Raw genomic sequence first — 24,651 nt, forward strand, 5'->3', positions numbered from 1 at the left:
GTTGCCATGATCGCTGCGGCAACTGTTTTGGGTACAGTAAGATGGCGGCCGGTTGCCGCACGCTCGCGCTCCCTATCCGCGATCCAGCCTTTTACAATCGAGATCAGTGGTGGAGACTTGCCTGGCTTTAGGAGCGGCACTATCATTGCATTCTTCCATTCTGCTGGGAAAACACCATCCCGCCAACAATTATTGTAGAGCCTAAGGAGTGCGTGTCGGCCATGGAGTGGTATTTTGGAGGGCCTTGTACGTAATACAGTTAGGCCCAGGAGAGGTGTGAAGGGGTGATTACCTTAGGGCAGCCTCCAATTCCATGAAGGAGAACGGAACATCCAGACATTGCTCCTGCGAGGATTCCAGGACGACCGGAATGGCACAAGCTGACGATCCCTGCGACATCGAAGCTGTCGTTAGACGGGCACAGTATTCGTTTGCAACGCCGATTTCCGAACGTGAGGTTGCTAGCGCGAGTGCTTGAAAAGGGCGCCGTTGAGCAACAAATGTGGAGAGTGCCCTGAGTATGCTCCATATTCTGGAAAGTGGCGTCTGCGGAGACAAAGAACTCGCAAAGCGCCGCCAGCGGTTTCTTGCAAGGGTGGCCAGGTGTCTCTGTATGGCCTTCTGAATGCGTCGTGCTTCAGCGATGTTACACGGGAGACCGGAACGACGAGCTTTCCGTTCAGCCAGACGACGAATAGCACGCAACCGTTCATACTCTGCATCAATAGCTGAGAAGGCGATGGGGACACGGCGCGCCGTTGTGGTGCGAGTCATCGCATCGGTTACGACTTCAACAAAGGAGGAAGAAGTCAGATGCTCTAGCTGCTGGTCTCTGAAGGCCGACTCAAGGGTGGACCGAAAGGCGTTCCAGTCGGAGCTCTCGATGCAGCGTGTAAGTGGAGAGCGCTGCGCACCGCGAATGTTAATCAGCACAGGGAGGTGATCGCTGCCAAGGAGTTCTGCACCAACTTGCCACGAGAAGCACCGCGCTATAGATGAAGACACTACCGTAAGGTCCAAGCACGTAGACAGGCGCATTGCCTGAATGAATGTTGGTGACCCATCATTGAGGAGGCACAGATCCAAACGCGCAAACAGACGCTAACTGCCGGCCCCTCGCATCAGGGCGCGTACTTCCCCAGCCTTCCGTACTTTTATGTGCATGTCAATGACAGAGGCCATTTGCTACTGGTTGAAAAGGAGGAGCACTTCCTTAGTACTAATATTGAAAAACTTCGTGAGTTTTACACCAACAAGGTTCTGCCGGAGTTGCTACTGAACAACTGAAAATAAATGCATTAGTGTAACGCCCACATCGAGACTGGGTGCTCTCATATCCCAGAGCTTCTTACCATTTCAATGCCTGTAATGTAGCTACGTGTCCACGCGTGATAAGTGTGGGCCTGTGTCGCCAAAGCATGAATAAGCTTGTGTTTTAGTTTGTGCATGTCATTTCTTTGTCATTGTCTTGTATAATTGTCTGTTAACATTAAAGAATACTCCCTCACAAACCTGACCATGTGTCTTTTTCACTGACCAAGGCAGAGGAAGCATATAAAATGCCATACCTTTCCTTGCAATCGATGGTGCTAAATTCGTTAGCCCTGCAACCACAACAAGAGTGTCGTCGTACAGCGGACACAGATAGTGTGGTTCTGTTTCTGTTAATATTTGCCGTTTTTTAGATATCCAATAGCCCTTTCTACGATTATTCGCACAGAGGAGATTCTTCTGGATTTTGTTGTTTCCTGTGCGGTTAACTGTTGCTTGTTCTTGGTAAAGGTTGGTGTAATTAGCTGCACGTCTTTCATGGCAAACTCGTCGTGCAGAAGAAATCCACGGTCAGCCAGTACCTGATCATCTTCACTGAGCAGGTTCAGAAAAAGCCTGAAATGAATTTCAGAGATGTTATAACATACGTATTTAAAGAGATTGAAACATTTATTTTACTGAAAAACAAGGTTTCGGATGAGTCCGAAAGTGTTTTTCAGTAAAATAAATGTTTCAATCTCTTTAAATACTTATCTTATTCACTTGCAAGTGCTAGACTTCTCCCATTTTTTGCCTATGTATAACATAACTGTAATTTAGCTCTCACACATATTGTTGTGCTATGCTGCCTGATGCTGCTGTTGTGCCTGAGTAAGACTAACTGAACTGAAGCAGCATACATTGCCAATGGAAGATTACGTTATGCAGTCAACACGCACTCTATATTTGGAGCAACCTTTACGAGGTAGCGGAGCCAAAAACACATGGTTACCGCTTTGAAGAGTGATAGGTTTGTCAGATATCCTCCCTCCATAGGCGTTGGAAATGAATGATACAGCTCCGAGGTTGTTGACACAAACCAGGTACTTAGTAGTACAACCCAAGTTTTGCACAGAAAATCCACGGCAAGTATTGCACGTTTTATTTTACAATTACTTTAAAATTACTATTATTATTTTAATTTTTCACAATTTTTTAAATTTTAAAATAGTGCAAAATCTGACTCTATGCAACACTTGTCGTGGATTTCCATGAAAAAACTCGGGTTGTAGAAAAAAACTAAATAGAAAGGGAGCAGACAGGGAGAAATCATTTATTTGAAAATCAACGACGCCATCTTGGAAAAATCACTCCGGTGCGGGTGACTGGGCAACGTTGGGCAGGACTGTTGCAGCCTATTGTCTCAGGGCTACACTGTTTTTTCCACTAATGTCCAACTGGACAAGGTCCACCAGAAACAATAGAGCCGCGGCATGACGTTATCACCCAAGCATGCAGCTAGGTGGCTCAAGGACGCGTACGCTGTAGACAGGGGATCTGTTACTTATTGAATCACTATCCCAAGATTATTTCCTTTATTCTACTATAACGATTGCATAGGAAACAGAAAAAGTATTGCAGAAAAAACACCACACATGAGAGTAGGAATTAGGTGATTGTAGGAATTAAGCATTTCATTCCCAAAGTCGTACTAAATGAGACCCGCAAAAGAACAAAATATCCTAACGCCATCAACGGCTACATACAACGGCTAATCGAGACATGTCCGTCCCATCCGAGAGCCAGGGAGATAACTGAATAATGACGCTTTGTTGCTCCTAGATAAAGCCATGCACCTGTCCCCCTTGCGGTTACGCTCTGAACTAAATGAATCGCAAAATTATTAATTATTCTAGCACTACTCCCATTCAGGGCGTTCCTTGTCAAAAGAAAAAACTACATGCAGAAGGAAAGCATGACAGAACAGGTCGGGGCATGTCAGCACATGTTTGTCAGACAAAAAGGGGGGAAAGCAAAGAGAACCAAACAAAGAAGTTGGACATTAGTGAAAAAAAAACAGTGTAGCCCTGAGACAATAGGCTGACGTCACGACCAATGAGCAAGGCCTGCAGAGGGCGCAAGGAATCACTTCTCGCTTGGACACTGGCGGGTGTGGACGCGTTAATTCTGTTCCTAGCAATTACGTTGGCCGTTATTGGAAGAGCGTAGCTTCGGTTTGGGTTCCGTTTTCCTCTGACGGTGTGTATGGTTCGTCACTGGTGAATGGTGTGTGCTTCCGTGGACGGATGTACGATGAGGACTTTATGAATAAGTGGAGTGTGTGTCTGTTTCCACTTTGTTTAAGTGTTTTTCTGTGTTTGCTTTCCTTTGTTGTCTAGCAGTCGTGCAATTTTTCATCGTGTGACAGGGCTCCTGACGTGCCCAGGTCTGCATGCCCTTTGTTGATGCCCTGCATTTTTTCTTTTTTGACAAGAAAGATTCTTGTTGATCGTTCTTGTCTCGACGATGACGATAGTGCTTCCACACCCTTGATCTGGATGTGAGTAGCACTGCCATGATTCTTAATAATTTTGCGATGAAATTAGCTCGTAAATTAACCGCAAAAGGGATAGACGAGTGACTTTATTCAGGAGGAAGAAAGCATGATTATTCAGTTCTCTGCATGACTCTTGGATGGAACGGACACATGGTTCTGCGCTCCTTGTTAAACATGCTCTGTGTTGATCTTTTGTGTACCTAGTCCTCGTTATTAGCCACTGATGGTGTTAGGATATTTTGTTCTTTTGCGAGTCACACTTACTAAGTCATTGGGATAAGAACGTTTGCTATGATCAGTTTTCATGCATGGTGCTCTTCTGCAGTAGGTTTTCTATGCAATTGTTATAGCAGAATAAAGGAAATAATCTTGGGATAGTTATTGAGTAAATAACAGGTCCCCTGTCTAGAGCGTACGCGTCCTTGAGCCACGCAGGTGCATGCTTGGGTGATGACGTCATGCCGCGGCTCTATTGTTTCAGGTGGACCTTGTCCAGTTGAGCATAGTGGAAAAAAACAGTGGAGCCCTGAGACAATTGGCTGACGTCACGACCAATGAGCAAAGTCTGTAGGGGGCGCAAGGATTCACTTCTCTCTTGGACATTGGCGGGTACGGTCGTCTTACTTCTGACTTGTGGTCGCCGCAGGTCGCGCTAGGAGCGCGCAGAGGGCGCGCATGCGTAGCACCCGTAGAGTGGCGCCTGCGTCAGTCGGCCGCTGGCTCACGTAGGGAGAAGACGTGCGGTCGGTCGCTCCGTCGTCCCTGCTCTGCGTTACTTGATCCCTGGCTGTCGTCGGGATCGGACGCTCCGTTGCTGCAGGGGAAAAGGTGAGTGATTTGCCGTGCCCGATGTTTGCGCGTTGTTTTACCGCACTCGTGTTAAGCCTTTTCACGCATCTTCACCGTAATGAATATTCCCTGCACGCGCATGCTTAGACTTGTTTAGCAGTGACCCGTAGCGTCCCAAGCCTGTTGACTCACGTTTAGCATTGTGAGCCTAGCGTTTTGTGGTTGTCGTCTTGTGTTAGCTGTTGAATTTCGTAGGTGATGACGCTGTGGCCTAACAGGTCGCCTTTTCCCCAATCTATACTGTTTTCTCCGTGCTGTTTAGCAGTAGCGGTTAGGCCTTTTCCACACGCTTTGACATGCCTAGACTTGTTGAACAGTGTTGCCATTTTTACCTGATGCTAGTATCTTGTTCTTATGTCTCTCTTTCTCTTACTCGTATATCCACATGACGGAGGTGCCATCTTGTCTCGTGTCTGATGCTTGCCTCTGCAACAGTCCTGCCCAACGTTGCCAAGTCACCCACACCGGAGTGATTTTTCCATGATGGCGTCGTTCATTTTGAAATAAATGACTTCTCTCTGTCTGCTCCCTTTCTATTTAGTTATGTTTTCCTACAACCCGAGTTTTACATAGAAAATCCACGACAAGTATTGCATTGAGTCAGATTTTGCACTATTTTAAAAATAAAAAAAAAGCATCTCAATGAGGGTATAGTTAAGGCGGATTCTCACCGTGACACTGCTTCAGTGCAGTCAATAATGGCACGTAACCTTGCAAATTTCTTTTTCTCTTTCCTCGTTAGCCAGCTTTGAGCTAGGGAAGGTCACAAGGTGGCGGCACAGAGATGCTAGTGGCTTTATCCACATCTTGAAGATGGCCCTGACTGTGTTCCGATGAATGTCAAAGTGATATGCGAGATCTTGGTACGGAACTGCCAGTCTCAGCTTCATCAGAACAATTACAAGCTGTGAAGAGTGGGGAAGCCTGGGTTGTGCTTGTGGCAAGCATGACATAATAGCAGCTAACAATCCAACGAATATTGCCCTCGGAATGCCTGCAATTGGACACAAATGAAAAATAAACCCCTCACACTTCAAAAGAAAAAAATGCAAAGGCTGCTCCTCTGGTAGCCACGTAATGGCCAGTTCCTTACCAGTATAAAATGTGAGCTTCTTCTGAGGCATCAAGTTTACACTGTTGCATTGCCAGCTTCTCGGAGAGCTTTTTGTTGGTGGAGCTTAATTGTTGCACACATTCAGTGAGTGATGCCACCTTCATGTGAAGAACAGTGCAAGATGTGCATAGCGTTCCACATGGCAAAGTCTGTACTTCAGCATCTGAAGTGTTTCTTTCTGAAAACGGCTGCACTGTTGTACCTGCAAAGTTATCATAACAGCAACGGTGTTAATTTGATCAAGTCTTCACAGCATGTGTGCAAGCATAGTGGTATGCTGACCATGTTCCATGTCCTCATCCATTTGCTCATTTGGGAAGGATTGCTCTATGGCGTCGATCTGTCTCCGGGTCGAGGCCACAGGCGTGGCATCTGCGCGCTTTTGGCAAACACAAGACCATCGCCTGTAGCTGTGGTGCAACACTTGTGAAAGTAACCATATGTGCGTTACGACGCACGTACAGAAAGCAACTTACCTCTCCATTCTTCTGTCACATTTGTCACTGAGCTTCTGGCTATGCCGGAAAACGCTCGGAACATAATCTATGCCCGATGGGTCGTCACTGCTCGATCCTGCAGCGATGTTTTATACTGTCTGTCATATTGCACGCCCTTTCTCTCAATTCTTATAATGTAAAAATGCAAATTACCGCTAACGAAATGTTCACTGCAGACCTTGCTGTGCAATGATGGCATCCAGAGCCTGCCATCAGAATGTAATACAGCTATCACATCACAGTCGGTTGATAGCTGAAGCCCATTGTCGCTTCCTTTCCGGGTTCCAAGGAACCCGAAACATCTTAAAACCCTTGACAGTGCTATTTATGAACCGAAATGCACAGCAGACACCCATTGAAAATGGTTATTTTTCACCCCAAAAGGCTGAACGTAACCCGCGTACGTATCGTACGTACCCGCGAACGTATCCCGCGTAACGCGGGATCGCAGAAACATGGCCTACCCTTCTGTACCACTAAAGAGAGAGAAGCAGATATAGAAAAAACGACACTGCTGCGACCAGCTGTTGTAAATATTGAAAAAGAACACCAATCACCTGCTTGAGATATTGTGAGCATTGCGGACCCTGATGGCTGAGTAAATCATTTGTCCGAAACAACATATTTTGTAGCCTGTACTGATTGTGTCCCATGTTCCAGAGCGCACGAGTATAGGAGATGGCCAATATGAGATCTCTCTCTTGCCTTGATTTGTTTCCTTAGTAGGAGGGACTTTATTGTACTGTGAATAAAATAACCAGCGTTAACACACGTATAGGGATTCCAATGCATCCGAGAATCGTGTCCAGCCTTCCACGCTCCACGCGTCGCATGTTGTCTCTTGCTGGTAGGTATCAGGCTCTTGTCTCCTCGGAGTCGCCTCTAGCGTTCTCCTTGTTTGCACATGGGTCAACTTCATCGCTGTTATCCCCGCAGTGGTTGACACCGTCGCACTCCAGGTCACTAGAGATACAAAAGCTGGTATCGCGGCATTCGAATCCGCCACAATGAAGTGTGTTGTTCAGGCCTGGAGACAGAGAGAAATAGCAGGGAAGTAATGAGAGCTGTGAAGATGTTAGTATATATTACATGAAAGAATAATGACTACGTTATCCGTATCAGCGGTATCCGTTCAACGTTGTTTTTTGTGTTCACGTTCAACGGTATCCGTTCAACGCGTCCGTAGTTGTGAAGTTAGCTGTAGATTCGTAACTACGTCCCGATGGGATAGAAGGTGAGGATAGATGACCAGTACCAGTGGGTGCTATACACATCCAAAATAGGGAATTATCGCACCCGGTGGATGTAGGGAAAAGGTGACGGTACCCCACCCCCGTAAGCATGCCGGCCTCTCTCTGTCCTTCAACGCATATTCCCCTCTTCTATGCGTTTGGCTCACGGATTTGAAATGGCGAAAATTTCACGTGAATCAATTTTGTGGTCATATGGGGCACTACATACAATCGCCCTTTGAACAATCCCCCGTAAAGAAACCGTTGACGAGTCGGACAAAATTTATTGTTACCGGCACCTGCACTCTAAGGAAAAAAAGGAGTAATTTTACTCCTTTTGGAAACTAAATGCATTGCGACAACAAATAGTCCCTTTCGGGAGTAAGTGAATGTTACACAGTGGAGACTGCTTTTCACGTTCTGTATTAAGAGTCCCATGTACATAGGGTAAAGCCGGTAGAGACGCCGCATTTTGACTTTTGACGCCGAGACTTTGACATTTCGCTTAGTAAAACAACGCCGCATTGCAACACACGCAAAATGAACACATAGTCATAACCCGGGATCCCTCCGCTATAACTGTGTAAAATATGAAGCGAAATTGTGGATTAGAAACTGAAGCAGTTAACTTTTATTACAACCACCCGTGGTGCGCCATCTCTACCGAGTTGGCAGGGAGAGATGCCCGCGTACAAAATACCCTCTTTTTCACGTAGATGGGTAGAAATCCAGCGAACCGGTGGAGATGTAGGAAGGGAGTTGCCTCAGGACAGGAGCCGCCGATATTTCGAACAGAGACTGTTCTTCTTCTTTTCCCGTCGTGCTTGCCTCCCACACTCATTGCATAGCTTCCTGTACAATGTGCAGTCCCCGTGAAACCAGCTCTGACACAGTGTGCACTTTATCCAGTCCGATTTTGATGTTGTAAGAAAGTAGTCCTCCCAGAACTCGAGGCATTTATTGCTCTCGTCCGCTGAGGGATCCATCGCCGTTGGCTTTACCTTTCTCGGTAATGTTTACTTCTTCGAGCTGGTCTTCCGTGTCTGTTTCGTGGGAAGCACCTTCTGACGTCGTTCCTTTTCGCCTTCGTGTGCTTCATTGATTTTTTTACGGGCACACGGAGTATAGCCAGCCGACTGTAAGCGTCTTATGTGTGCCACCAGTCTCCCATCATTTTCCTGCCCCAGAACCCCGTAAGGTCCTAAAGCTCCTTCCGTTAGGTTACCGCTCTTTATTCTTCGCCACAGAGTCCTCTCCAGAATGCCGTAATTTGCAGCAGCTGCACGGATGGAGACTTTCCCGTTTTTAACGTCTTGTACGGCGTCTCTAAGAGACGCTTCGCCCCAGGTCCCCCAAACTCGGCCTGAATCCTTCCTCTTGTACATCGAACCCATTCCCCGTCACAGGAGAAGAAACAGCAACTCAGCGGAACGTTTCTAGGTCTATTAGCCCCATTTTAGGCGCAGGGCATCTCTCCCTCCAAAAAAGCGACCATCTCTCCCGTTTCCGCTGTAGAGGTGCCGCATGCGTCCTCCCCCTCTACAATTACTATTTTCCTTTCAAAGATCTATCGCTATTCATATGTATCCCCAGTACCTCAGAGAACAAATTTCCATCAAAACAAGCATTGTTTTGGTTGCGCTAGGTCTAGGAGAAGTGAGTACCTGAAAAATATTGAGCGTCTTTTAGGAAGATCCAAAAACTTTCCGACGCTCGTACGTGCAAGATTGGCGCAAAACCTTTCACAGCGAAATGTGGACGCACCAGCGAGGCTCACTCTCCTGAGGTCGCAGCGCCATCCACGCAAAAGTTTTGAAATTAGAGGAGGAAAATAGAGGAAATTAGAGGAGGAAAAGGCGTCTCTACCCACGCGGCATCTCTACCCGCTTTACCCTAATTCGTGTGCATGTGTGAAAATACTTTGAATCAAACCATAAATCGTGATATATCGAGTGATATAAAATCTTTCGACATGCATAGAGCACAATTTGCGAAGAAAGAAGCGCTGACTGTTTCTTACTCTGAGTGGGCAGAAAATTGCAAAGCTGGCTGAGTTATAGAGCCTTATGTCATCAAATTGACGAAGAACACATCTTTACGCAGACTGTTGCATTCGGAAGACCATTTGCGCAGTTCAGCAACAATTTGAAGTTATGGGGAGTAAATGTCGGGGTTAAGGGACTAAAATGGGCAGTAAATGCAGTCTATGGGACTAGAAGTTGCAATTACTCCCCATTTTACTCCTTTTTTTTTTCTGAGAGTGTGCGTGTCGCCCGCGCAATTACTTACGTGATTTTATTCCACGCCAATGTAGCTCATGCGCTCGTGACAGTGCACTATATGGACCACTGAAGTAACTCCGTTGTCACGACAATAACTTATTCAACACTACGCTTACATTTAAATGACACTAAACGAGACCGGCTTGTTACTGACCGATGTGGCGTGGTGCCGCCAGCAGCATACGTATGCACTCATAGCAAGAGGGTTTCTGTGGTTCCAACCGAGATTTCCCAACACCCTCCTGTATTTTGTCGGTGCAGTTCACTTAGAAGTCGGCCCAATACGCACATTGCCCAAGAGCGTTTCGTGACGTTGCCCACCTCTGTGAGGCCGACAACGGCGAGCTCTTTCATTCGCGCTGCAAGTCGGGTTATTTGAAGGTTACTCAATCCTGTACTGCATAGAATACACCTTTTCATCCTGCCTTTAACCTGACGCACATCAGAATAGCGGGATGCCGTTGTTGGTGACTCTGCCGTCTCCGCCCTGTGCTTTCCGCACTGTGAATTGGTATTCGCTTGATTCGATTGATTCGCTTGGAGCGAATTCGCTTCAAGGGAGGGAGGATATTGTGAGTTGTCCCATCCTTATAGCAATACAAGAACCTTGTTCCCACACCTCGTTTCCATTATATTTACACAGCTTTAGGAAGAGAGCGTCTTTGTACGGAAGCCGTGTAAAGTTGATATTAACTGCATTCGTGGGAAGGAGGAACTCCACCTTTACGTTACTCGATTAGTCAAACTTGGTAACTTCAAGTTCTACTTCGCATCTTGTGACAACTTAAATTTTTTGATGACGTAGCTGGACTTCTAAGGAGTATACCACGCCAGTTTAGTGATGCAGTGAGCAAGATGCAGCATAATAATAAGCTAGAAAGGCGATACTTACCTGGCAGAAATTTGGGACGGTACGAAGTAATAATAAGCTTAAAGTCACTGTCCCTGAAGGTGGACTCCGTCTTGTATTTCAAGGTGACGAAGTTGGTTTGCATCTGAATGGTGCCCACTTGAGATTCATTATTTCCGCAGGATAACCGTAACTGGAAACGGATACGCAAAGGAGAGAGGAGGAATGGTGAGTGCAATGTGAGTGGGAAGTGGAATGGTGAGAACGGGGTGCGGCCGACCTATGGTGCGTCGTGTGGCCTACTCCACCATTGGACACAACAAATGACCGACAAAAAGTCCTGTTGGCGCCTTTCTCCCCCCCCCCCCCGCATATGTTGCCTCTGCCTGCCAGAAGAGACACTTTTTTCAGAGATAGGCCAGAGGAGCGAAAGGTATTAATGCAAACGCACGACGTACATGAACTCGTGGGGTAACGACGCTCGGTCTTCCGCAGCAAGCACCACAAATCGGTCAGGGTCGTAAACACAGGGGTGGCATCCAATGTATTGCTCCGTAGACGAAAGCGTGCTTGGCGAACGCAATGCATCCTGGACAGGTCCTGGTCGCACGTCACAGCAAACGTCAAGGCACACGTGACCTTAAAGATGGCGGCGCCCGTGATCGGTGGCCAAACCGTTTGTAAACAATGCGGTTATTGTTTCTGGACGACGTTTTGGATGTTTTTCGATCACGGTAATTATTTTTATCCGATAATCTCGCAATAAAACGCGGAGTTTTACACATAAAGCCTCGTATTGTTGACAACTTCCAAAGATGTGATGACGACCGCGCGTTAAGACTTACCGAGCCGATGCGATGTACTTAAACTAAGCTGAAACGGGCTACTATGTTGCGGAAGAAGCACCGCATAGTTTACGCTGGCAAAATGCGCTCATCTTTTGGTGTTATGACGGCGAAAATATGTCGGTAAGCGGCAAAACGACATGTAAACAAAGTCACATGACCTCAAAATGACGTTTTCTATGACGTACGACCAGGACAAGATGGCAGTTTTGCCAAAAGCACCCGCTTGAGGGTAGTTACAACAATGGCGGGTTTGTGTCACCCCTGTGGTCGTAAACATCAGTGCATCGTGATGTCGCAGTATTTAAACAACGGGTGGCGTACGCCATTTTTGTATCGCAAAGCAGACAGGCAATTTATGTTGAGGTCATAGTTTAATAGCTTGTTGCCTGTAAATCCAGCGCAACAAGTTATACATGTGACAGACGACGCATAATATTTTTTAATTTGCTACTAAAATTCACGTAAAACTGCCCGAGGACACGTCTAGTGGTGATTACTCTCCAATTCGTCTAGCAACAGTGTTTTTGTTTGTTTCCGATTTCGACTTACTCCGAAAGGGGAGGCGGCAATAATTTGGAGGCAGGTAATACTTGTGAGACAACAATGTAGTGCAGAGTAATGTGTTTTTCATACATCCTTTCCCCGTTCGGTAGCAGCAGGTTTGGTTGTGCGTGGTAATGCTAGAGGTGACCCTTAATTACCCTATCCCTCTGTTTTCCTAGAGCTTAGCTATGCAAGAACTTAGTCGTTATGCTGCACATTCACACCACAAATGAGTTTATTAAGGAGTTTACTTGTGAATGTTGAACTTGTGGATAGTGAACGTGCGAGCAGGGAACTTGAGAAGTAGTGAAGTCATATTTTCTTTCCTCTCTCTCTCTCTTTTCTTGGGGGGAGGTTTATGTTAGGAGTAGCGGAACACATCGGGAAACGGGTTCAATTGCTTTTTGTATAAACATATAAATAAATAAGTTTGTGGAACTGTCACAGACAAATTTCGTCTTCTTTTTCTTTTTTTTTATTGTCGGGGTGGGGAGGGATCCTAATGAGAACTCACGTCCTGTTCCCCACACTCGGTTTTAGGTTGCACAACAGAGCAATCTACGACCATTCTCAAACGTTCCGTTCCGATCCTACCCGTGACTATAGGGTGCCTGAATGCTAGCTCCCTCTGTGTAGGGTGGAGCCACTCTTTGTAGAAGCGAACGCCCCAAAGCCGCCATGTTGGCATCCACGCTTACCATGCATGAATGATATGTGCCGATTTCACCCACTTTTTGAAACGTCCTCTGCTATGCATTTACTCAACTCCAAAATGGAATGTGTCGCTAAGCGTGTACCTGCACTTTTGTGAGCGAATCGCGAGCTGCGCGTGGGCATCAACATAGCGGAAAGTCGTAGCAGACGACGCGGTTGTCTTCACCCTAGGTCAGACCTGTTTCAACCTATCCAGAGGTAGCTAGTATTGAGGCACCTTACCCGTGACCAGAGCCGTATATTAAAAGGGAGTCTGGCCATTAATGGGTCATGCCTATACCTGAAGCTCCACCCACTTTTTCAGCTTTCCGACCAATGAAGTCTTGAAATATGGGGCGCTATCAATCAGCCTATCCTCACTATTTGCCCCCTTATCTAACATGGGCAGCGCCATTTTGGGTGGCAAGTGGATTGGATGGGATTGAAATGGATACCTCTCGCAATCTGCAAAACTAGTGGATTGTTGGTGCAAATTTGATGAGCGCCACCTAGGGAGCGTAAGGCACGTCGGGAATTGTCGTCTGCTTCCGTCGTTGTACCACTGCCGGCAGAACTACCTGCCGGGACACATTCTGTTGTCGGTATGATTTTTAAACAAATCTACATGAATAGTTGGAATATAAGAGGCAAGAATGTTTATATCCATGAAATCCAGCAATTAAATATAAGATTGTACAGCACAGCGCCGTTTTTGTTGTGATTTCGTTGTGATCGCCGTCTTCACTAGGCCTAACACCGGCGACAAAACGTATTATTTTCAGTTAGATATCGATGGATGAGCATAAGTTGAAACTGATTTCCGAGAAACTGATATTAGGATGTACATTTGCAGCCTAAAATCAGCTTAGTCTGTGAAAATTTTTTGTCACGAAATCCCCGCTTCACTGCGTTTGTCTTCGTCGCCATTTTGGGTGGCAGTATGGTGTCATGGTGACCCCCTTGGTAAAAAGCAACCCAATCAGAGGAGCGAAACTGTGATTGACAGGTCGAGCCTCTTTTTGTGACTCCTCCCAATGGCCAGACTCCCTTTTAATATACGGCTCTGCCCGTGACGCGATTCCAGTGCCATAAGTGGTCGCGCACGTCCCGACTGACTTGCTGGTTATGGCTACGTAGCCGACACGTAGCCAACTTCTTTCGTTTTGGACCTAGTGTTGTACGCGTGCAATATAGTTTTGCCGCCGTACTTGACCAGCAGTGCGTAGTTGTTGATCACTTCGACACAGCGTTGCCCGTAATTTTTATTCCCTAAAGAAATGTGAGCGCAACTGGGACAAACATTGTGACGTAAGAGTTCTCAGGGCTCAGGCTATCGAATAGACAAATATTCTGAGATTCCATCTCCACAACGTTACGGTACCTTCCAGTTTTTTGAGCGCTGATGGCGACATCTATGGCATCGCTCGTCATTGCCTATGACATCATAGCAGAAGGAACTTCCGTCATTCCAATCGGGGCTGTGTTTCAATACTCGGCGCAGGAGAAGCTGTCTGAGTGGACAGCTAGATAGACGCCTTATCGGCGGAGATTTGGAACAGACTTCCGGACTTGGCGCCGCTGTCGCCATCTGTCATGGCCCGTAGGAACATCAATTCCGCACTTTATTTAAACTCCGCGTAATTCATTAATAAACGCTGAAATAATTCAGCTCACATGTCGATGCATTCTTCCTGTGTATCGTTATATTGCAGAACACCTAGTGACCTCAGTATCATTAGTTAGCAATGACCGGTAAAAATGCCGTCACGGCTCACTTCTATTAAGGCGTAGTCAATAAATATACGTTTCTTGTATTTTCTTGATGTGTTCATATCATTCGTATATGTCTCTATTTCCTCAGTGTTCCTTGCATTTCGTTGTTCTTCACGTTTTGCAAATCTTCACTCCGCCATGTATTAACCCTGGGCCCTTACGGTACTACAATAAATAAATTCCATAAAATATCACTTTTTGGACTTATTGTTGAACGCCATAAACACGCCAGACCGAAGCGCATCTATGTCGCAGACAACTGTATTAATTTTTACGGCTGCTGTCAATGACGACCACTCAGACGCATAGCTAGTCTGCATGGATGCAGACTAGGCGAAAGACACCTGAATAGCAGTCTAGGCGGGAATTGGAACGAAACATAACATGGCAGCACTTCCGATTAGACCGCCAAGTAATCGGCTTACCGGAGTATTGGAACACAGCCCGGTCCTCGTAAATAGCACGTGACGTTTCTGGCGGTGTCCTCACTGGCGGAGATATCTGCCTTGATGTCACGGTCGGGTCAGTTTCGGTTTTAGGTATACCGTTCGGCTTTTTAAGAGTTCATTGCTCTCTTCGTCGATACAACTTGGAATGTAGGCTCACATCGATGTAAGCAAGCGTCTTTTACATCTACCTGGCGTAACTCTGGGCGATGTGTCATAACCGCTATAAATTGAAAAATAACCTTTCGCTGCCCGACGGCGTCCGCTGCATCGAAAATGTCCATGTGGGTGTCGCAGTTGAGAGCTAGACGCTCGAAGCGAAGCATTAGCCGCTGCAGGATGGAGTCCGTCTGGAACGTAGTAGTACAAGAGTTTGCGTGGAAGTTCTCTTCGGGGGTTAGAACCGCTCCGTCTATCCTCCAGAACACGGGCGCGCGTCTCAAGCAGAGGGACGACATTTTCACTGCACAAGAATAGGTGCTCTAGTGTAAGACGTGTCAAATTTGTTGAAAGTATTGCAGGTTCCGCAATCGCGAACGATGCTGAAAATATCATGCAATAATCAAAGACGCCAGGCCACCTTAGATAAAACGCTGCAAGGAGCAAATGAAACAAGACGAGCACACCTAACTATACCGCAAGAGCAAAATTTTTGTCACTGAGATCATTCTTGCGCAGTATTTGGAAAGCTTCTGTCCAGTGACACACGACAACGGATAACCTGCTTTTGGACGAGGTTTGTTACCGCCTTTTCGGCTGAAAAGACGTAGCCACGAATGTGAGGCTGCCGATGATTTGCCGACCTCACAAATTTGCAAGACTGAACCGTGCTCATGTTCCAAAAGTGGAGAGAGCAAAACACAGCAGACGACACGCTGTGTTTTGTGCTCTCCCCTTTTAGAATATGCCCGCCCGGCACCAACCAACACGCCCGCCTTTCAATTCCCCTGAACCGTGTTCGTCTCAAATTTCTAGAAAATGCCTAAATTATAGAGCCTTAACAGGTTCAAAACGACCAATTTTTACTCAATATACCCACGCACGCACGTCGGTCATATCCACAGTGCCTACACTTTTAGAAATCAACTTCACCGCATAACAAGCTCATAGCCAACCATAATCTCGAATGATATCGTTGTATGCCCTGATTTGTTGAAATCGGGAGGCGTACGCCTTTTCTGTGACAATTATGAACAGCATAACTGTCACAGAAATGGCGTACGCCTGCCGTTCTCAACAAATCAGGGCAGATAACGATATCATTCGAGATGATGGTTGGCGAGGAGCATGCTATGCGGTGAAGTTCATTTTTAAGAGTGTACCCACGACTTTGGAGGCTTCTGTTATAGTATGAACTTCGCTATCCGAGCACGGATCTACTTGTAGACAAGTTCTCTCGCGACGCAGAGCCACGAATTAATGATTAATACTTGTAGACAATGAGCCGAGAGTGCTATTTAGTTGTCACCAACCACTCGTTTTTAAGCGAGTGTATTTAACAGCAACAATTCCTGCTTGAAAACATATTGCTATATTGCTGCCCTGGTTTTTGGTATAGATGTGCTCCTGAAGAGATTCAGATTTTCCAGAGAAGCAATCTAACAGTTCAGAATATTTTATTGACATAATTATCTAATTACACAAGTTAACTACTGATATGACACTTTGCTTTTATAACAACGTAGATGTTCAGCGTGCAAACTATCGTTACAAGAATGTCGAACTGCTAAAAATATGTACAATCAACCATTCGTATGTACCTATATCATACAAAATTCGACTGAAAAATTTGTTGTGATTATTTACACTACGTATTTACATAATATGAATCCCTTCATAGAAAACGAGGTTCCTCACACTCTTAAAAATGAACTTCACCACATAGCACGTTCCTAGCCAACCATCATCTGGAGTGATATCTTTATCTGCCCCGATTTGTTGAAAATGGGAGGCGTACGCCTTTTCTGTGACAATTATGAACGGCATAAGTGTCACAGAAAAGGCGTACGCCTCCCGTTTTCAACAAATCAGAGCAGATAACGATATCATTCGAGATGATGGTTTGCTAGGAGCGTGCTATGCAGCGAAGTACATTTTTAAGAGTGCAGAGCAACGCGCCCATACTTCACGCACATATGCCGATTAGACCACTGACGCAGGAATTCCTGCTGAAAAGAGGCGGTGCTCTGGGTAGTCACGGAGCAAACATATAACAAGGGTAAGTCTCGGATGCATTGCTCCTATACGGCGATTCTGAGCTACAGCCCGACAACGGAACTTCCAGAGTACGTATGACACAATTATTGTGATTAGGTGGTCAAAATTACTTTAAGCGCTCATTGCAACGTTATGCCTTACAGCTAAGCGCCGGCGCACTAAAGCCCAGAATATCGACACTACAACAAACTCATATAGAACATGTGTATATGTTTCATTTGCACCACAGTTAGGGCAAGTAGAATTTCTTGCATTTCCCCATTTGACCAGCCGATCTTTTGTCGGAAGTACACCCCAGCAGGCTTCCCAGTGAAAGTCTGCAATCTCCTGCGGCAGTGCAACCGGGTCCCTTCTACCACTGTGCGAGAACAGAGCACTGGTAGTCCCTTCTTCAGAGCATAGAGCCTCGCATATTCGGGATGCTTGAACTTTCTCTACATTTCTCTACATCTACATCTACATTTCTCTACATCTATGTCTGGAAGGTGATCTTGTGCAAACTTATATTGCCTGATAATTCCTTTATAAAACTCTGGTAGATTTTCTGCTGCAGGATACATATTGCAAAGACTCCTGGGTACAGGTGTCCTGCAACCCGGTCCCAGCCAGTACATGACCAGAGGGTGCCCCGGTAAATCGACTTGATTTAATATGCCTAAAGTGCTCCTCAATGCAAACAACGCACTGTACGTTTTTGCACATGGAAGGCTCAACCCACCCTCTGCTTTTGGCCTCCTCAACACATTGCGCGACAATAGGTGTTTCTGGTCCTTCCAGAAGAAGTTAATGATTAACGTGTTCACTTCGCAACGATCTCCACCGGAGGAGTTATTATCCTTGCGGCGTACCACAGTTTACTGCAAAATACGCATTTAATTAGCTACGCATGGTCGTGATAAAAGAGTTCAAAACTACTCAGACTTTCCATCTGGCGACAGTAGTTGTCCAGTTCCCCAGTTTACAGACTTCCCGCAGTGATATATGGCTGGGAGGTCCCATATTGGTATGACTCTACCTGGCCTCGGGTCCACGCTAGCGAAGCATGGCAAGCGACGACGATTGCTGAGCTTCATGCATACCTATCCGCTTGCATTCATCATCATTCACCATATTCCCCCCCTCAAGCAATGGGATAGGGTGCCGCATTATTACTTATCTGTTGTTGTTAGCCGCTTAATGTCTAATGAGCTAACGAGGGACGGAGTACGTGACGTATTATACTACCTTCACGTATCACGCGAAAGGCGCGTGCAGCATCACATACCCTTCCTGAGGAGTGCTCCGCCCATGGGTAGACATTAGCCGTGTAGGCGATTAAGCCACTTTACCAAAAATTTACACCTCGGTGCAGGCCGTTCGCCACAGTACAGAAGAGACGAATGATACCAACAACGACACTTGATGACCCGGTCACCACGGTCATGTACCGAGAGAACCGAGCCGGTGGTATTCCGCCTGCATCTAGTGAACATTCATTCCCTCAAAAGGCGAGTTCTAATGCAGTCACCAGTGAGATGCGACTGCTAGCCCACCAACAAATTATGGATCACCGTTTCCACCTAGATGGGTCCTTATTCTTCAGTGCTTGTTCCGAAGTGGCAGTCTACATACATTTGATGGCCAAGGGTTTGAACTCGGCGAACCTTCTGCACATCCTGCCGAGTGCGCCATGTCAGGCATAAACGGGACGACGACGTGGACCCCGCTGGTCGTTGATGGCCGGTGATGGTGAAAGCTGTGGCCCAGAGGACGTTCCCGTTTAGCAAGACGAGATGTTGAAATAAATGATCGAGGAATTTTGTTCGCAGGGTTCTCGTAAACGTCGCTAAATTTCTACACGAAACAGGCACAGGGGTGTTCCCATCGAGTTTATCTTGGGAATGACATGTTCTTGAAGGCCTGATGCGACCCACTGATTTTTGTCGAATTAAAGTTTGCCAAATATTCAATACATGAGACTCCCATGGGTCTGCACCAAAATGGGAAATGCAACAAAATCGCTTCTCTGGGCACGCCGGTCCGCGATATTTGGGGTAAAATGATGTCATTCCCTACAGTAACAGTCGGGGAATTTATTGCAATCAACAAATTTGACAAGCTTGCTGCAGTTTTCCAGATACCTGCGAATGAAAATAATGGCTTTGTCGTTTGCTATCATTGTCTGCAAGCTGGTGCCGATTACATTATTTCCTTAAAGCGCGGGAGGAAAGCAAAGCGAAGAAAACAATTTTACGACGGTGCAGTAAGCTTTCTCAGAAAGCGAACGTTAACTAGACCGCATGAGTTCCCCTTAAGAAAGGCAAGACAAAGGTTCATTAGGGCTATAATGTAGTAAAGAGCCGAATTAAGAGTTCATGGAAGATGTTTAGTCGTCGATGAACTCCACGGCTTGCGCGGCGCTCGTTGCTTTTTACCCGTTGCTGCCACGGGGTTGATGATGGGCCTGTGGAGGTGATGGTGATGACGTTGTCGCTCACACGACCCCCTTGTAAACAGAACAGTCCTCAGATGGAGTGACAAAAAAATATGCTTCCTTACAGTCGACTTCTTTTAGCTATACAACGATAAAGTTCAAAATATCGGTCACCATCTGTCGCACCATCCGTCACCGTGGAATCTTCATTCTTCGTAGAATACTTCAAATCTTGGGGTCTTTGGGATCTGCTGAAGGATGCGATGAGCGTTCGAGCTGACTCCAAAAATCCTGAAGTTCTTCCTCGATGGTGGGTTTCGTGTCTTACATATCCAGAAGGAAGAATGCAATGTTGAAATTCAGCGCACGAACCAAACAACCACGAAACATGTCCACACTCACATGACGTGTTAAGTTAACAGGACATGCTACGATCACATGAAGTAGGACAGGTCTATAAGGGGAATCCAGATCCAGACACACACATAAATGGGATGATGATGTGGTGGGTCATTTTCCGCCGTTATGGCGAGTCCAGAACTCGCAAGACATGTTACGTAACAAGGCATGCTATACGCTAACTTGGGTGTAACGACAAGGATCAATCATTTAATGTAATGAGAAAAAGTGAAGTGAAAATAGCAACGGAACTGAGGCAAAAAATCCCACCGTAACTGTCTTGTTATGTTTCACGTGGAACAAGAGAATATTAGGCGACCGCGCACTCAGTCCTAAACGTGAAAAAAAAAAAAAGGAAAGAAAAAGAGAGAGAACATCAAACGCTGAACGTTCATTGCGGGTGAAACACTCTGTTCAGCCACTATATATACTATAAACACTGCAGCACGAGTCTCGTTTTCATTTTTAGCTTTTCCTCGTCGTGCTGATTTATGAAGCTCGTTCTGCGCAAAGGAGGCAGTGTTGAGATTTTATCTTGGTCGTAGCGGCGCGTTCCCGCGGCGGACCTGTTTCACAACAACAACAACAACTTTGTTTTGGCTTTGGAGAGTGGGGAGGTTCATCGCCACAGGCGATACTCTACCCCATTGCTTGTGGGAATATGGGGAATAAAATAACGAGCTCCTTCACAATAACGATCGAAGCCCGATGGTGTCCAGAACTGTCAGGAGAGCTTTGAGCGCAGAGCGTTGCTGGGCTGGATTAGGCCAGGGACCAAGCAATTTCGATACGGAGAAGGGGCGACAGTCCGGCTGACGAAGAGACTCGGAGAGTGTGGTTCGGGAAGGTTGGTATAGTGGGAGCAATGAAGAAGAATATGCTCCAGATCCTCAAGAACACCACAGTGGCAGCAGGTGGGAGAGTCAACTTGTCTCAAGCGGTAACGCCACTGAGCTGTAAAGGCCACATCGAGGCGCATTCGGTGGATTAATGCAGCATCTTGACGAGAGGTGTTTCGTGCCATGCGGAAAGCGAGCGTTGGATCAACTCACTTGGAGCGAGGACGCAGTTGAGGATTTTCACAAGGTCGCGCCCATATTGGTTCTTCGAGAGTGACGTTTCCTCGTTTTTGCAGAGAGGGTATTCCGGCGTTCTCACAACATCTGGCGTCTGCTCTTGTCATGTATTTGGTCGAATAACAGTCAAATTACGCCACTATTTGGTCGGAATTTTCGATACCGTGGTCAGTTGCCTACAAGAAATAAAATGGTCTTATAGTTTCGAAACCGACTGCAACAGCTGCGGCCGTCCCTTTAAATACTTTCTGGAGTAATATATTATCTAACGAACGCTTTTAAATTCTATATTTGGTAGCTTAACTGAAATACCTTTTTGGCTCTAACTTGCACTCATTTCCTAAGAGATACCTTACTCCCTTTAATTTTCTTTCAGGAGACAGGAAGGTTGAGAAAAAGGTTAACTTCATCCATATTGTTCGGGAGCAATGCCAAATATATGTTCATGCATTTTATCTCAGGTACCCCGGCTACTCCTGTCACACCGCGGCGCATAGGTTTAATGGGTTTAATGGGGGCTCCTTAGGTTTAATGGGTATACGCGGGACAATGTGTTGTCCTGAAGAACATGTTGGTGCATGTTCGGGTCGAGGTCAGGGAAGAAGAACTGTGTTTCATGGAGTAAAACATGTATAGGGAGCAAGGACGACTATAAATGTTTATACTTGAAATGTACAGTTTATTTAAAAAACATGTAGTTCAAGGTGGTTAACTCGCTTTTTACGTTTCTTTTCCTCCTATAGTCTGGGCACAGTATCGGGTGGCCGCGCGAGCAACATTATTGGGCAAGATATCCGCGGAGGTGAGTGAGGAGGAGAGCATGTACCAAGAAGATATCGCGCGATAACGAGAGTACGACGTTCGTTCTTGCCTTCGCTTCGTTGTATGTTTTACAGTAAATTTCGCAAATTGCAACTTGATATATCTTGAAGGTATGACGGGTTACTCGTGTGGATGTTTAATACTCTAATCAAATACTTTTCGAGGTTGGGTATTTCCTCAGTTACTTTTCTGCCACATACTCAGTAACTGAGCTTATATGCTTTTTGTGAGTATCGTGTACAAGCTTTTCGAAAACTCCTGGAAACACGTAAAGTTCACTAACTGAAGCTATGCTTTGAGTACCCAGTTTTCCAGTGACGTTGGTTTATAATACGAAAGTGAATGTCGTTTTCTCCTACCAAGTGCTACTTAGTGGCTATGTGCGAAGCACTCCATCGCCAATAAAGTACTTTCTCGAACACGGAAGAAACGGCACTACCGAAAACATTGACTTTGGAAGGGATAATGTTATCATATGTGAAACCATAAATTGCATATGGATCAACAGAACACGTGAACTAAGTGCCAAATGATATGACTTCGTGGCATTGTCATGCTGTTACAATACATTGTTCGAAGTCCACCAACGAATTCCTACAACGCAGAAGGAGCGCGCAGTCGAAGAAACCCAGCAGCTATAAAAAGATTGCCAAAACATATGATAATAATTCGTGGATTTACTCGCGAGACAACTGCGATCATGAGCGACGCCACAGAGGTCGGTCTGTGGATTAATCATCCCCAACTAAGGGTTCCTTCATGTACATTGAAATCTCAACACATGGCGCACCGTACCTAGAGTCCCTCGTGGAAGACGGCGTGTCAAAGAAACTTCCATCCTGCCACAGAGTTGCTGGAGTCCTCGGCCAGGTCCGCACCCGCTACCAACTGAGCCACCGGGGCCGATTCGAAAAACATGACTGCCCCATACGCTGCTGCATGACTACACTGCCACAGTATGTTCGCAAGCTGCTACGTCAAATCTGTGAACTGGCTTTCCGACAATGTCGAGAGCAGTGCGCCTCTTCAGCGCGTCGGATTTGACGACTCACATGAACCGGCGTACACCCAGGAACGCGGCAGGAGAAGAACGCGAAAAAAATAATACAGAGACAAAAAAGGGCCTTCTCTTGTATACACTACCGTGTTCGTATCTTACTCATATAGAGAGATATGCAACACTCACACCATCTGTTGCTGTCAGCAAGCGATTCATGACTCCAGAGGAGCAACCAGAACAGTAGTAGCGTCATTCCCTCAAACATCAGAACAATTGAAGGCGTAACTAGAGTCGCTCTGGACCTTTTAAACGAACCTTTTAAAGTTCGCACTTGCCATGATTTCCGCTCCACAGTTTCGGTTCCTCCCTCCCAGATATCTCGGCCCACCCGACGACTATTGTTATCGCTATTTCTCACGCAACGCCTTTTGCAATTTTTACTAGTCTCCTTCCGAGTGCATGACGTGGTGCGGAAGCTTCGTCCTCAGACAGGATACCGCATAATCGGCGACATGTGTTCTGTTATTTTTCAGGTTTACTTACGACAGCCCCATATGGTTACGATATCCTGTTATTGTAATATGGACCCAAGGTGTAAATGTATGTGAACACATACAATTGAGGTCTCATACAGTATGGAAGTGGCTGCAATCGATCCAGGCTGTGATCGCGAACTGGTGAAACAGAAGACATGATGTGCTGATGCTGAAGACATTACAAACTTAGTGACGGAATCCAGCGACATGGGTCCAGTCCACTCCACTGAAAAGTGGCGCATAGTAGTGGCGCTACATATATACAAAAGTAGCGCGGTACTACAACCAAATAAAAGTAACGTAGATACTTTTCCACTGTTTCCGCTCCCATTCCCTACTGGGTCCTGCACCCAACGCAGGGAAACATCCCACATCATCATCATCCATTCATCTACGTTGTTGTTGTTGTTGTTGTCCCTACTGGACACTGAAATTACCTACAGTGCCACCAGAGGTTCAAGGCCTCAAGTCAAAGAAGGACACTCCAGGGTCTGTCGTAATGCAGCTTGCATGGGATATGGTTACTCAGTACTCCGAACTCCAGCAGATATGTACAGATGCGTCTGTAATTTACATATGTGTAATCCATGAATTCGGGGCCCCATGTGCACGCGTGTGGACGGGGCTGATGAAATAGCCCATGAAGTCGGCGTTTCTGTTGACGCTATGTGTAGGAGAGCTTCTTCGATGGCGTAGAGCTCTGCAGCAGTTGAGGATGCTTCACAGGGCTTCCTCAACTGCTCCAAAGCTCCGCCATCGAGGAAGCCGGCGTTCCCCTGCTGGCGAAAAGAAACCCCGACTTTATGGGTTATTTTATTTTTACTTAAAATCTGGCCTCAAAGCAATGCAGGGTTTGACGAAATCCTCACTTGCACCGGTCGTCTACAGTGTTATCGCAGCATACAACTCTTCAGAAACAAAAAGCCACAACATCATCATCCAGTGGATCCCACGGCTCTGCGGTATCAGTGAAATTGAGAAGGCTGACCAGTCTGCTCGAATTGCCCACCATAACAGGACTACTCATAAAATCTACTCCACGCAATGTGACGCAAGGTGCTTGCTCGCCTCCCTACGTAATCACCTCTCTAAGACAATGTGGACAGGCAACGTCATGAATCACTTGCTCTTCGCGCAAATCGACCCCAACTGCACCTACTGCCTCCCATCGAAGAAACAAAGGCCGTTAGAGTTCGTCATCCATCGCCTGCGACTCAACGTCCCCTTCGCAGCAGCATTCCTTCATAAGATAG

At 46.2% G+C, this 24,651-nt stretch overlaps 1 protein-coding gene across 1 annotated transcript; it reads right to left on the reverse strand.

Moving 5' to 3' along the window:
• Positions 1-6,974: 6,974 nt before the first annotated feature.
• LOC135373748 (uncharacterized) lies at positions 6,975-23,206 on the reverse strand. Its single transcript, XM_064606836.1, has 4 exons — positions 23,051-23,206; positions 15,178-15,398; positions 10,675-10,825; positions 6,975-7,295 (listed from the first exon to the last, which is right to left on the reverse strand). Exons 1-4 carry the CDS (start codon positions 23,076-23,078, stop codon positions 7,123-7,125), a joined length of 573 nt encoding a protein of 190 aa, XP_064462906.1. The 5' UTR covers positions 23,079-23,206; the 3' UTR covers positions 6,975-7,122.
• Positions 23,207-24,651: the final 1,445 nt, after the last annotated feature.

The sequence above is a fragment of the Ornithodoros turicata genome, unplaced genomic scaffold (genome assembly GCF_037126465.1).
Source record: "Ornithodoros turicata isolate Travis unplaced genomic scaffold, ASM3712646v1 Chromosome31, whole genome shotgun sequence".
Taxonomy (NCBI): Eukaryota; Metazoa; Arthropoda; class Arachnida; order Ixodida; family Argasidae; genus Ornithodoros; species Ornithodoros turicata.

What these genes read in the sequence shown, in the direction of transcription:
- LOC135373748 (XM_064606836.1), bottom strand. Translation starts at nt 23,078, where the DNA reads ATGAATCGCTTGCTGACAGCAACAGATG. An exon ending in ACGCCGTCGGGCAGCGAAAG is followed by an intron (nt 10,826 to 15,177) that starts GTTATTTTTCAA and finishes ATCCGTTTCCAG; the next exon opens with TTACGGTTATCCTGCGGAAA. An exon ending in CCGTCCCAAATTTCTGCCAG is followed by an intron (nt 7,296 to 10,674) that starts GTAAGTATCGCC and finishes CTCTGTCTCCAG; the next exon opens with GCCTGAACAACACACTTCAT.